This window comes from Phoca vitulina, unplaced genomic scaffold (genome assembly GCF_004348235.1).
Source record: "Phoca vitulina isolate PV1807 unplaced genomic scaffold, GSC_HSeal_1.0 scaffold25, whole genome shotgun sequence".
NCBI classification, from domain to species: domain Eukaryota; kingdom Metazoa; phylum Chordata; class Mammalia; order Carnivora; family Phocidae; genus Phoca; species Phoca vitulina.
Window position 1 is genome coordinate 37,180,911 of NW_022589728.1, and position 14,942 is coordinate 37,195,852.

At 36.3% G+C, this 14,942-nt stretch overlaps 1 protein-coding gene across 1 annotated transcript in view; it reads left to right on the forward strand.

Annotated features, from left to right (window-relative positions):
* The window catches only part of DECR1 (2,4-dienoyl-CoA reductase 1), a 44,627-nt gene extending 32,861 nt beyond the window's left edge, over positions 1-11,766 (forward strand). Inside the window, exons 6-10 of the mRNA XM_032421729.1 lie at positions 3,292-3,391; positions 7,465-7,537; positions 9,719-9,865; positions 10,316-10,378; positions 10,481-11,766. Coding sequence (XP_032277620.1) covers positions 3,292-3,391; positions 7,465-7,537; positions 9,719-9,865; positions 10,316-10,378; positions 10,481-10,540 — 443 coding nt within the window. The 3' untranslated portion in view covers positions 10,541-11,766. The remainder of the gene's footprint in view (positions 1-3,291; positions 3,392-7,464; positions 7,538-9,718; positions 9,866-10,315; positions 10,379-10,480) is intronic.
* The last annotated feature ends 3,176 nt before the right edge of the window (positions 11,767-14,942 follow it).

Genomic DNA, 14,942 nt, shown 5'->3' on the forward strand with positions numbered 1-14,942 from the left:
ATTGTTCTACATCCCCCCTTTTCCACAGAGTGATTTTGGAAGCAAAGTAATTTTCAGAGCTCTGAAAGAAGCAGAGTTTGATATAAAAAGGAGTTACCATAATGATTAACCATTCTTATTTCTCATACCCTCAAAATGGCACTCCTGCCCCACTTTTCACCCCTCATGTTGTCCAGGATGTGCAGAGTTTTGTTACTATTTTGGAAAATGCAGAGGGAAGAGAAACTAAATATTTTTGGAGGAGGAATAAAATGTATCTGAATATTCTTCAAATTATTTTTATTATCTTTCAAACTTGTAGTCCTTTAAATTTCTTAAAGTATGTACTGCTTTATAAAATATATATAGTTTCATCCTTTTGCAAATATTAAACTTGCAATATTTTCTAGTGTTGAGCCTAATTAAGAAATAGAAAATCACTAATTTCTTAGCAGCTAAAGATTATTATTTTAAACTTTCATTCATTCATTCAATTTATTGAGAACCTATTATGTCCCAAGCACTGTTGATTACTGTAAGTTTGGTGTCACTTTTTAATATAGCTTTATACAGTCAGTTATTTTCAAAAGCAATTTGGAAAACCAAAAATGTAAATGTTTACTGACATATTTACTGTTTCTGACAGCCATCATTTCATCTGAAGATTTGAGTTTCTATTTAGTATCATTTTTATTTCACCTAAAGAACTTTTTTCAGTATTTCTTGTAGTGCACATCTGCTGGTGTTGAATTCTTGCAGCCTTTGTTTGTCAGAAAATATCGCTTTTATTTTTGAGGCTATTTTTGCTGTGTACTGAATTCAGGGTTAACAGGTTTTTTGTTTTGTTTTGTTTTTCTTTTTCAGCACCTTCAAGTTATCATTCTCTTCTTCTCTAGCTAACATTGTTTCTGATGATGTCAGTGAATATTTTTATTATCTGTTCCCTTATTTATGTTGTTTTCTGTTTCCTCTGATTGCTATTAAGATTTTCTCTTTCAGGTACCTGGCTGGCTCAGTTGGTGGAGCAGGTGACTCTTGATCTCAGGCTTGTAAGTTCAAGCCCCACGTTGGGTGTAGAGATTATTTAAAATAACATGTTGAAAAAAAGAAATACTCTCTTTATCACTGGTTTTGAGTGACTGATTATAATATGCCCTGGTATGGTTTTCTTTGTATTTATCCTGCCTAGGATTTGTTTAGCGCCCTGGATTATAGTTTTTGCCAAATATGGAAAATTTTCAGACCTTGTTTCTCCAAGTGATTTTTCTGCCCCTTCCTTCTGGGACACCAATTGTACACTTGTTAGCATGCTAGATACTGTTCTACAACTCACTGAAGCTCTGGTTGGTTTTTTCCCTTCCCAACTATTTTCCTTCCACTGATCCTCCATTTTGAATGATAGGTGTTGCCTTGTCTTCAAGAGCATGGATCTTTTCTTCTACAACTAAGCCCATGCTTTAATTTTTCACTTTAGATATTGTATTTTTTTGCTTTAGAACTTCTATTTGGTTTTATTTTTGCATTTTGCATTTTACTTATTACACTCATTTTCCTTGAAATCTTTTAGAATATTTACAGTATCATTTTAAAGGTCTTTGTCTGCTAATTCCATCTTTTCTGTTATTTCTGAGGCTCTTTCTATTAACTGATTTTTCTCCCAGTTATACTTCTGTGTCTTTTTTGTGTAGCAAGTTTTGATTGTGAGCTATGAATGTTATGCTGTTGAGTGTTGTATGTGTATTAAAATTTTCCTTTGAAGTGTTTTGAATTTTATTTTAGCATATAGTTAAGTTACTTGTGGATCAGCTCCATCATTTCAGTGTTCATTTTTAAGCTTTATTTGGGTACATCTAGAGTAGCCTTTACTTTTGAGCTAATTTAACTCTCTCTTTTTTTTTAAAGATTTTATTTATTTATTTGACAGAGAGAGACACAGCAAGAGAGGGAACACAAGCAGGGGGAGTGGGAGAGGGAGAAGCAGGCTTCCTGCTGAGCAGGGAGCCCAATGTGGGGCTCGATCCCAGGATCCTGGGATCATGACCTGAGCCGAAGGCAGACACTTAACAACTGAGCCACCCAGTTTAACTCTCCTAATAAGGCCTGGCCTTTCTGAATTCTCCACTGAAAGTCCTGGATGTTCAGTGAAGCTGCCTAGAACTCACTCATCTCCCAGCCTATGTGAGCTCTGGGAATTGTTCAGCTTACAGCTCCCTGGCGGTTCTTTGCCTGGTCTAATGAAATCTCCCCCTAAACATGTATAGCTTGATATTTGGCCAAAGACTCGAGGAGATACTCTGCAGATTTATGGAGCTCTATCTCTGCATACTTCCCTCCCTGGGGGAACTCTCCTCACAAGTTCCAACTTGCTCAGTCTCCCCAAACTCTGATCTCCATCTCCTCAACTCAGTGAGAGTGCTATGTTTTGCTTGTATTTCCCCTCCTTATCTCACAGTCTATATAGTGTACAGTATGTGTATGTATATACATATATATACAGTATGTGTATATTTGTAGTTTACACCATAGTATACTATATAGTATATAATATATGTATAGTACCTTTAGGCAAAAATCTGGGGTGACCTTAGGGCTCATTTCATTTTTCTTCTCTCAGGGATCATTGTCTTTCCCTGCTTGCTGTACAGTATCTAAAAATAGTTGTATCATATAATTATATATTTTATACAGTTTTCTTGCTGTTTACAGGGGGAGAGCAAGTCCATCATGGCTGGAAGTCAAGTCCCTGCTAATATAGTTTTGATTCTGATTTATTCTTATTTTTAAGATTTTATTTATTTATTTATTTGTCGGAGAGAGAGAGAGAGAGAGCACAAGCAGGGGGAGCAACAGAGGGAGAGGGAGAAGCAGGCTCTCCATTGAGCAGGGAAGCCCAATGTGGGGCTCCATCCCAGGACCCTGGGATCATGACCTGAGCTGAAGGCAGATGCTTAACCGACTGAGCCACCCAGGCATCCCTGATTTATTCTTATTTAAGTGGGTGCTTAGTTCATGGAAATCCAGTCCAGCTGATTATGCAGGGGGTTATAGGGCCACGCCTCTGAGTTTTGGGTCACTGTCTTGACTCACCTGCCATAGGATTTCAGGTAAGCACAGACTGGGCCATCTTGAATGACAGCAAGATTAGCAATTTTATTAGATTACTCTCTCATTAATTTAGGGCTACTGAAGTTTAAAAAATGCTACATTTTTGTTAAATCCTCTTGAATCAGATCCCATTCTTGTAAATCATATTTTCCTGATGTGAATTGACTTAGCTGTATTGTTAATTACTATATCCTTTTCGAATTTCAGGAGCAGCATTTCTTGCTATTACAACCATCTATGCTGAAAGTGGGTCAGGTTTTGTAGTACCAAGTGCTTCTGCAAAAGCAGGAGTGGAAGCCATGAGCAAGTGAGTACTACTCTGATAATCCCAGCACCGGAGATAGATAATGTACTTTGGTAGTTCATGGAGCTTAATTTCTCCTTTCTAGTCTCCATCCAGAGAAAAGTAAAACAAAGATTAACTTGGATTCACTTAGAAACAGACGTTCTAGCTCTTGGGTAGGTCTTATTTGTCTATATCAGCATTGTCTGATAGAACTTTCTGCAGTGATGGAAATGTTTTATAAATCTGCCCTATCCAGTAGCCACATACAAAACCCTTGAATTGTGGCTACTGTCACTGAGAAACTAAATTGTATTTAATTTTAATTACTTTAAAATTGAGATTAGATAGCCAAATGTAGCTAGTAGCTGCCATATGAGATAGCACAGGACTATAGCCTTTTTGCTCTCCCATATATCTTTATTGGTGCTGTTTCTGATTTCTGTTAAACACACCTTCATCCTTATATTGTACCTGCTGTGCAAGATTAATAGGACTAACATAAACCAGTGACCACTTGCCAGATCTTATGGCCTTTTCTCAGCAGCATATGATTGCTTTTCGAATCTATTCCCCATTGGCCTTTTCTACTGTCTTTGTTATAATGTAGGTTCTCATCATGGCTTACTGTAATAACCCTATAATGTGTTTCTCTGCTACCAGTCTCTTCCTTCTTTATTTTTTATTCATCTTCCCACCAGAATCATCTTTCTAAAAATATGTCTGCTTATGATACTCCCTAGCTAAAATCTTAGATCATTTTTTCATTATTCTTTGGAATAAAAGCCAAACCTTAGTATGGTATTCTAAATAAACTTGTCCCTGGCCTTTGTTTATTCATTGATTAATTGGATGAATGTGTATTGTGTTCCTTTTGTGTGCCTGGCACTGCGCTAAGTCCAGGGATAGGATATTGATAGAAGTAGAATAGTTCTCATCCTCCCCTGAGGGGATAGCATTATACTGTTCTTCTTGTGTTTTAATCTCTATTCAACTGCTCTGTATTTCCTTAAATATGCCATGCGTTTTCATCTCTCTATGTCTGGGCTATGCTGCTGTTGGAATTTGCTGTGATATTTTCCCTGCTTTCAAGGCTGTCATCATATCACCTCCTCTAGGAGGTTTTCTCTCATTGCTTTAAAACAGAATTAATTATTCTCTACTCTGTGCACCCTTAAAACTTTGTTTATTCCAATCTAGTGAGAAGACTAACACACTAATAAATAAATGCTATCCATAGATTTATAGATTCTAAAATAGATTCTAAAATTCTAAAAATCTAGTTATAGATTCTAAAATGAAGGTCATGTACCAATATGGTAAGGACACAGAGAAGGACATGCAAGGCTGCTTTCAAACATATTGTTAAAGCTATGTGGCCTCCCCACTGGGATGTGAGTTCTGTGAGGGAGGGACCATACCTTATTCATCTCAGTATACTTATTTCTCAGCAGGACCTGGTGCATGGCTGGTGCTCAGTGTTTGCCAAAACATCACTGTTCTTTTCTTCCAGTAGTCCCAAAGTATTTTTCAACATTGAAATCAGTAATACACATTTGTTTGAGATAAAAAGACATATTACTATACTTAGAAGTGGAATCTTAGTGTAAATAGAGGTAATTACTTTTTTAATGTCAGGTGGCATTGGAAATAAGGAATTAGAACTTGACTATTTTGGCATCATTTGTACAGTATCAGTATTTGTCTTGTTGGGACCTTTGATCTTGTTAGAGGTTTCAGTGTCATGTCCTTTAAGAACTGTGATTCTGTGCTGCTTGTTTTTTGTTTTGTTTTGTTTTATTGCATAGCATATTGCATGGAGTAGATACTTGGTAAATGTTTACTTCCTTTCCAGCCTGAGTTCCTGTCAGTCCTCTTCTCATACTTTATAGGACACAGTCATACTGGATGAGGCCTTGTAGGTCACCAAATACTGCATGTTGTTTGTACCTTTGTCCTTTACTCATACTGGCCCATTTACCTGGGCTGTCTTTTTTCTCCATCCTACACCCTATTATCTCCCATCCTCTTTTCCTCCCCCTTGCTTCCCACAATAAACTCCTAATCCTTCTTCAAGTGTCAACTCAAATATCACTTCCTCCAGCAAGCCTTCCCTCTTACTCTCACTAGACTTAGGTACTTTTTTGTAAGCAGTCATGGTGCACATTACACAATTCCCAGCAGAGTAACTAGTTTATTATACAACTAAGCTAACCTCCCTTGAGAGAGAAGGACTGCTGTCTTGAGAGGCAGAGACTGCCTTCCTTAGAGGGTAAATAACACTTACAAAATGTTAACACATAGTAAATACACAATAAGCATCTGTTGATTTAACAACATAATGGCTAACATATATTGGGTATATTGTGCTTTGCATCTCAACATGCAAAACAAGCTAATGAGGTGGATTTCTTATCATGTTATGGTAGTTCTTCAGAATATAAGCTAATTTAATGAGAGCTAGGACTGGAAAAAGTGTATCTGTTGCACCTCTGAGCAGAGATAGGATGGCTTTTCCTCTAGGCAGGTTTCCCTAATAGGTTGCTCAGTTTTTCACAGGATACCATAAACTGTGCTCAGCTTGTAATTCTGTTAAGACCCGAAGTTGCTGCTTCCCTAGCAGTTTGGAGCAGGTGCACTGCAAGTACGTGCCAAGGGGAGGTATAGTCATGAATTCTGTCAAAAGCATCACTCAGAAGCAATTTTTATGTATGATTTGCCTGAAAGAGATGCAGTCCACCCATTCTCTCAAATGCATCCATGGATTAAGATAGATTAACAGACTGTACTTGGAGCACTTGCCCCCTATCCTATAGAATGAGTTTTTGAAGTGATCTTGTCAGACTATATTAATTGATATCTTACAGTTTCATAAGACTTATCTCTTTGTATCTATTGCAAGGATACAGTATTGTCTTATTGTATTATACAATTTTCATTTTAGAAGTCTTATTGAAAGAAATATTTTTCTGATTTTTTTTATCAGGAACAATTGTGCTTTTCCTGAGAAATTACCTTGCCTTTCCCTTACGGGCACTGCAAAGTGTGTAACTGATTAGGGCTTACCTTTTTTGCATTGCATCTTGGAAAGAATGGATGCAAATTTGTGACCCACCTATTGTGATTGTATAGAATGCCACAAAACATTTAGTTATTAGCTCCATTCTTGGCTCCTTTATCTTTCCTTATCCATTTTTCAATTCCTTTCTCCTTTCCTGCTTCCTTCTTTTGTCTGTGTCCTCTCTTTCCTTTAAACGATTTTATCTTCCTCATTTGCGTTATATGTGTTTTTTAAAAGTTGTTATCTTAAGTCATTTTTTAAAACTAGATTCAGTATATATACACACAGATATACATATGAGTATAAAGTCCTAAAACGAGTTTAGATAATAAAAGTTAGACCTGTCTATCAAGTAGGCTTTTAAAACAGATTGCTTCAAGTTTCCATGTTTGCTATTATTGTTGTATTTTGCTTCATGACATTTAGTAAGATTTTGTTAGATTCCTATTTCCCTTTGAGTGCAGTGCAGCAATTGTATTAAAGCCTTGTTAAACATGGATGTGGTTAATATTTTATATCTATGTAATCCATCTCTTACTTAAAAGTACTCATGATGTTGCAAACATTGTAATCCAATGTACTATATATAAGTAGTACATGTTGCACTGAACTCCAGAAAATGTGGGGGAGGGGCATGATTCTCTCACCTCGTTATGCTAAATTATGATACTTATTCTAAAAATGTATTTTGATATTAGACTTAGTTCTAAAATGTAAGTGGTAGGTAGTATAGCATTGTGATTAAGGACACTAAGATGCAAATGGTAGATATTACAGCAGAGTGGTTGAAGGCACAAACTCTGGAATTAGACCACTTGAGGTTTGTCAGTAGCCAGATGACTCAGAGTAAGTGATTTAATCTCTCTGTGCCTCAATTTCCTTGTCTGTAACATGAGGAATGATAATAGTACCTACTTGTTGGGGTTGTAGTCTCTGGCATATAGTAAGCATGCAGTGAGTCTGGATTATTAGTATTTTTGACATACAGTATAATATTTTAGAATATTAAAATAGTGGTGTTTATTTTAATTTTTAGGTCTCTTGCAGCTGAATGGGGTAGATATGGACTGCGATTTAATGTGATTCAACCAGGGCCTATAAAAACAAAAGTAAGTTTTAGTTTGCCTATTATCTCCTGAATGATTAAGGAATAAAATATTGATAGAAATATTCTGACTGTTGTGTGCAGGACTTGTCAGAGATGCCTGAGTTTGGATCCCTAGTGGAAGGGTAGAGGGCTTTGCCATTATCCAATATAAGTAAGGAGGTGGGCAGGAATACAACAGCTATGTAACTTCTTGATAAGATCTATTTCAACCTCTTAATCTTCTGGGATCTTTTGTGCCATCCGTTTTGGTATTTCGTCTGATTTGCTTCAGTAATCTGTTATTAACCTATATTTCTTAATCCTCACCATATTTTATGGATTCTTACTTTGATTGACGTCTCTTTTTTAGTTCATAGAAATGTAAGGATATTTTTATTTTAAGAGATGTTCTAGAAAGTTATCATACAGGCTTGGTCTTGCTATAGGTAGCATTTTCTTTGACTCACGTCTGTGCCTTTCACTTGCAAACACTCAATTATGCATGTCATTTAACTCCCATGTCTCTCTGATTACAAATCTTTCTGATGGCATGCTTTTCTCCTATAGTCAGTAATGCTTACAGATACTCATTGCAACTCATAATGATTACAAGTGCTGTTATAGTCAGAAGGCCCACAGGTTCTGTGTTCTCTCATATTGCCCCAGATAACTTCACTCTTACTTTTTGTTTTTGTGTAAAGCAAGAATTTACAATCCCAACTGACCTGTAGCTCCGAAGGCCTAGGTGAAGTATGATAACTTGTTCTGGTTGTATAAATAAATAAATAAATAAATAAATAAATAAATAAATAAATATTTAATCTAACAAAATCTTCATTTTAAATAATAAATTTTATTATTTTATTTTAAATAAATTTTAAATAATAAATAAATTTGTAAATAAATATTTACAGTTGTATTACATTAGAAAATAGTGCTGAGGAGCATTTGGATTGTAGGTAGTTCTGGGTGTTATATGGACATGGCCGCATTAGTTTATTTAGCAGTTTAAAGGGTGGAAAATGGGAAGAAGAACTACTTGAGTGAGTGAATCTTGATTATCTTGTCTGACACTCCAATAATAAAGAATCTAATACAATTAATGGAAAAATAACTCAAAAGCATACATTAAAACACATGATTCAGGGCAGCCCTGTGCTGAGTACTCTCTGAAGAGAAACCTGGAGTCACAGAAGCTTCTTTTTAGGACCTCAATCTCCAGGAGAGATCACCTGCATTTTATTTATTTATTTAAAATATACTTATTGAGGGACTGCTATGCGGGAAGGTACTGAAGGCGCATTTGTTACAGAGTACTTGCCATCAAGGAGTTTACAGTGTAGCAGTACAGGTATCCGTTGTACACAAGTAACAAGCATGTAGCTTTAAAGAGATTAAAAGAAAACGGAAGTGTAGAAACTCCATAGCAATCCCGACAGAGCCAGGATTGGTTGCTAGTTTGTATCCGCCCAGGGAGGGCAGGAGGGCTGGAGGGCTCACAAGGAGCCTCCTGAGATCTTGCTCTGTCTCTCACCTGTTTTATTGAAGAAAACTGTCACCTAGACTTCCAGGCACTGGTACAGAGAAATTCAATCTTCTTCTTCTTCTTCTTCTTTTTTAATCAGTGCACATGCATACTTCATCTTGGTCTGCACCTTCACATCATTAACAGAAGGCAGACATTGGTTGGCAAATTTAGTTACAGGGTTTTTTGTTTTTTTTTTCTCAAGGATCTACTTGAATTTAATATTCCTACATACTTGTTTTCTTCCTTTCCAATTATTTTGAGAAGAAAGAAGAAAAGGAATTGCCTTTTAAAGGTTTCCTACTTGAGTCACTTTTCTGTGATTATTCAAACAACATTAGTACCGGCTGCATCCCCCACACTAAGCATGTATGGATTTCAGAGTACTATCATATACGTTTTCTCATTTAATGCTCACAACAATTTTGTGAGGTAGCTAAAGACAGATCTCATTTTATAGATGAAGGTAAAAAGGTTATATTTTCTGGTGATTTTTTAGGTCAGTATTAGGTGAAATGACCTGTTTTGAGCTGAAGTGACTCTGGAAGAATTTGGCAAAATTCTCTGTTGTTTACAAGGCCTGAGGTATGAACAGGCTGCCATAGTAATATTCCATTTTATGCAGGCTTGTTTCTTAAAATTTTTTAGTGCAACCTAACTATTTTCTTAATTTTTAAGGGTGCCTTTAGTCGTCTTGACCCAACCGGAACATTTGAGAAAGAAGTGATTGCTAGAATTCCTTGTGGTCGGCTAGGAACTGTGGAAGAACTTGCAAATCTTGCTGCTTTCCTTTGTAGTGATTATGCTTCTTGGATTAATGGGGCAGTAAGTATTGTTTTCTCTTGACTTTTTGGGGAGGTGGATTTGGGGTGAGAAGGCATTTTGTGGAACCATTCCTGACAATATTGAATATAAATATGATTTAAAATATTTTTTAGGCTGTAAATAATATAAAAATATTAATATAGATTGTTTAGGCTATGGAATTTGTTCATTGATAAATTAATTTTATCAAATGCCAATTACTCTGGTAGACATGCCAGATGATCTTTAATATTGGGTAGAATTTGAAATTGTGGAGATGGGGGAAAGAGGATTCTAAAATGAGTAAATCAGATTAGGTTTAATCATGACTTTTCTTTGGGTGCATGACTTTGGGTGTTGATTGAAAGTGCCAAGGAGATGTTCTAGTCAATTAAGATGGGAAAATGGCTAATGGTTCAGAAACTTTTTAAAAGGAGTTAGTTTCAGAGGTTTTTGTTTTTTTTTGTTCAGGTCATTAGATTTGATGGTGGAGAGGAAGTATTTATTTCAGGGGAATTCAACAGTCTGAGGAAGGTAATACCATTTTATGAATATAATATAATATTAGCAGCTAAGATACCAAGCTTTAAAAATATGCAAGAACCATATAAAATTGCCTTTTTCTGTTTGTGTTAGGTTACCAAGGAGCAATGGGACATAATGGAAGGACTCATCAGGAAGACAAAAGGCTCCTAAGACCACTCTGGCCTTCATCTTGGTTACAATGGAAATGATACAATCTATGATCTTTTGAATTATTTTCAAGTCTAATAAATTGTTAATTAACAAACATGGACTGAGTATGTATCATGTGCCAGGCCAGTGGTAGTTAGACATTGTATATTAAGAGATACGTAGGATGGGATATTTTCCCTTCAAAATTTTTTTTAAGAATTAAAAAAAGGCAAGTAAGAGAAGGCTTTGGTAGAGGTAAAATGCTTGGAAGTGCAGTGAAAGAAGCAGATATTATAACCTGGAGAAATCAGGAGAATCTTAATCGTGGAAGTAGCATTGAGTTATGTATTAAACCATGCCTATGGTTATGGGGCCTAAAAAAAAAAGAAGTAGAAGGTATACAGTAAATTTAATGGACTCTGCCTTTCCATTATATTTCCTTTTCACTGGACTTGTGAATTATCTTCTTTAGAGAGCTCAATATTAATTCAAAGAAACTTTTGCCGGGGCCTATTTTATAGCCTGGCATTTTATTTGGTACTGAGGATACAACATGAGCCATCTACAGCCTTTGCCTTCTTAAAACATTATCTAGAAGGATAGAGAGACCTATAAATAATTATTTGCGATGCAATGTGATAAAAAAATATTATTCCAGCAGTGTAAAAGTGTGAAGGAGGAAGTAATTCATTCAGTCTCCAGAGTGTAGAGAAAATGACACTTAGGAGATCTCATTCCATCTCAGCTTTAAAAGAGGAGTAGATTTCTCTAGGTAGAGAAAATGAACAAGCTTATAAAATATATTTGTGTATAATTTCATTTCATTTCATATTTGGTTTGACTATTTTATCATCCCAAGAATCAAATAATAAACCCACAGTCTCAAATGTATATAGCTATAATTTTGAGCTCATATTAAAAAAAAGGTCTATTTTGCCTTCACAGGAATCACTCATAAACATGCTCACTAGACTGTCTCCATTGCTCAAATTACCAAGAGAGGGGACCAACTTCCATCTTAGCTCCTTTGAATAGATCTGCAAAGGAATCTAGTTTTCCTGTTTGACTATATATGCTGTAAGCCCCATATGGAAACACTTAACTACATTCAGAGTTAATTGTGTACATAATTTACATTAAATTGTGTATATAAATAGGTAATGTTGTAGGTTTGCAATAAGTGGCCTTGACATTCTCAATCATACTGGGCTTTTTAAACACATTTTTCTTCTATTAATCATCTCTTAGTGTTTGCTTCATTATTATATATATATATATTTTAATATTTTTATTTTTTTTTAAAGATTTATTTAGGAGAGAGAGAGCAAGGGTGAGGGGTAGGGAGAGAGGGAGAGAGAAACTTTAGCAGACTTCCTCGCTGAGTGTGGATCCTAGGACCCTGTGATCAGGACCTGAGCTGAAACCAAGAGTGGGACACTTAACCGACTGCATCACCCAGGTGCCCACTCATTGTTGTATTCTATTACAAATGATGAATGAGGAAGAAAAACTTGTAAGCATGGAAGAGAAAGCTAGAAAAGAGAAATTATGAGGATATCAATTGATTGAAATTTCTTCCTAAGAAAGAAATGTTTTTAGGAAGTCTGAATGAGACATTATTGATGAATAGTCACTATATTTAATGATATACCTTGGGGCTATAACCATATCCATGTTTCACCTTAAGAATTGTTACTTTGTCATTTTACTTAGTATCTTCTTGAAGGGTCTTGCTTCCAATACCTAATGGAAGACTTAGTACTCAGTAAATTAAAGTGAGGATGGTTGGTAACAATATCACCAATCTTACAATTAATAAATGAAAACACCTCCAGGAAATGTTTCAGGCATGCAGTAACAGTTGTTAATATATTGTTCTTGTGCAAAAAACTAAAGCAGCAAGAATTTAAGTGACTTTGAATAATAGAATTTAGAGCTGGGAAACCTTAGAAGATACATCTTAACCCCTTCATTTTATAATTGAGGAAACTGAGAGCTCAGCGAAGTTTTGACTTGCCTAAGGTCACTCAATTAGTCAAGGTTGTTTCCTTCCCAATTCGACTATTTCTTGGGATCATAATTTAAAACCAAGAGGCAATAACAGGGTCTTTATGAGATATAGCTCTATTGCAAAGGACTTCAAGGGGAAAAGCTTATAAATTTATTTTGTTCTTGATCAATTTTATTATTTTGTTTATTGGACATAAAACTATTAGGCTTTCATAAATTCATTCTCAACTTCAATCCCTTTAACTTGAATTTTCTTCTGAAGCCTTACGTTTCTCAACTGTGAGGTAAAATTATCCTTGTTTGGAGACAGAATAAATGACGCTTAGTATAAAATCTCAGTTTACCCTGGCTGCAGAGGAGCTCTTGCCTGCTCTGCCTCAAACATGCTCTCCCCTGGACCCAGGCTCTGCCACGGCAGCTTTCTTTCTGTTCCTTGGGGTTTTTTGACCTAGAACCTTTGCACTAGCTACTTCTTTGTTGTAGGAATGTGCTTTTCCTGATCTTTGGAGGGCTGGCTTCTTCAGAGAGGCTTCCCTAAATTCCTGCTCACGCACCATTAATTTTTTAAAACTTTTTATTTGATGTATGACTTCTTAATGTACACAAATCATGAATTATCACAAAATGAATACACTTGTGTAACCACCACCCAGGTGAAAAACAAAACCACTAGGAATCCAGAAGCCTTGCTTGTCTCTCATTGTGACTTCCCTTCTATGAAACTAGTCACTATCTTGACTTCTAACACCACAGCTAAGCTACTTTTGTTTATATAAGTAGAATCACACACTATGTATTCTTCTGTTTTTGGTTTTTACCTGTGTACCAATTGTTTATGTGCATCCTCCTTGCTACATAACATTCCGTTGCATGAATATACCACAACTTATATATTAGTTCTGCTATTGGAGACATTTGGGTTTCTAGTTTGCAGCTATGCCAAATACAATGATACTGTAAACATTCTTTTCTTTTTTTTTTTTGATGACAATACAGACCTTTCTCTGTCAGGTTGATAAAACCTAAAAGTGAAATTGCTGGGTTATAAGGTGTGTGTATATATTCAAATTTGGTAGATACTGCCAAAGTGCTTTCCAAAATTATCTCGATTTAACTTTTCACCCAGCAGTAAGAATTTCCATTGTGCCACATCCTCACCAATACTTAGCATTCGAAATCTCTTTAATTTTAACCTTTCTGATGAGTGCATGGCAGTATCCCATTTGTTTTAATTTGCATTTCTCCTGAGTACTAATAAAGTTGATTGCTTTTACTTATTTTGGCTATTTAGAGATCTTTTTTATTTGTAAAATGCCTACTCAATTTTTTTTTTTAAAGATTTTATTTATTTGACAGACACAGCAAGAGAGGGAACACAAGCAGGGGGAGTGGGAGAGGGAGAAGCAGGCTTCCTGCTGAGCAGGGAGCCCAATGCGGGGCTCGATCCCAGGACCCTGGGATCATGACCTGAGCTGAAGGCAGATGCTTAACGACTGAGCCACCCAGGTGCCCCGCCTGTTCAACTTCCTTACACATGTATTGGGTTATGCTTTTTAAAATTTATTTTTGGAGTAATGTTTGTATATCTCTGGATATGTACCTTTGTCAATTCTATGTGTTACAAATTGTTGGAGGAGGTCATCAAGAGGACATGACCGCTGGTTGACCCGAGAGCTGCTGGTTGACCCGAGAGCTGCACCTGGGGAATCAGAGGCTTCTCACCCCTCCCCCACCCTTGGAATGTTGGTTCCACATGCCCTCCATTTCCAGCTGGAGCGGTTTTCAAGGACGCAGCTGGAGACAGCAATGCGTAGTTGAAACCACCTGGATGGTATACGCGTGACTGAAGCAGTTAAGGCCTCTATATAAGCTTTAAGATGCCGGTGGCGGGTGTGGGCATTTAGCTGTGGGGCTGCCCAAGACAAACCTCCTAAGTAAGTTCCCTAGCTTCTTAATCTGGTATCTCTAATTTGGAGTGGCCTGCTGCTTTCTTCAGTCTCTCCTTGCCCTCCGCCTATGGGGAAAAATTTCAGATTTCACCTGGAAAACTCTCGAGGTTTTTCGCCAACCCACATATCTTCTCACATTCTCATGTTTGATTTTTCACTTTCTTTGTAGTGACTTTTTGGGGACTAGAGTTCTTAAGTTTTTCCAACCTATTTTTTCATAAGTTGTTGTTAAGGAATCCAATTTTTCAATCTGTTTTCTTTTTTTTTTATAATTGGTTGTTAAGGAATCTTTCCATGCATGAGGGATGGGAGATATCCTAATATGTTGTTGTCTGCATACCTTTTGCATTTGGATTGATAATATACCTGCAATTAATTTTGCTTGTGATATGAGGTAGGTATGTATGAGCTATTTGTCCTGTCAGATTCATTTTCCACTCTTCTCTGTTTTCTGCTCCAGGAGG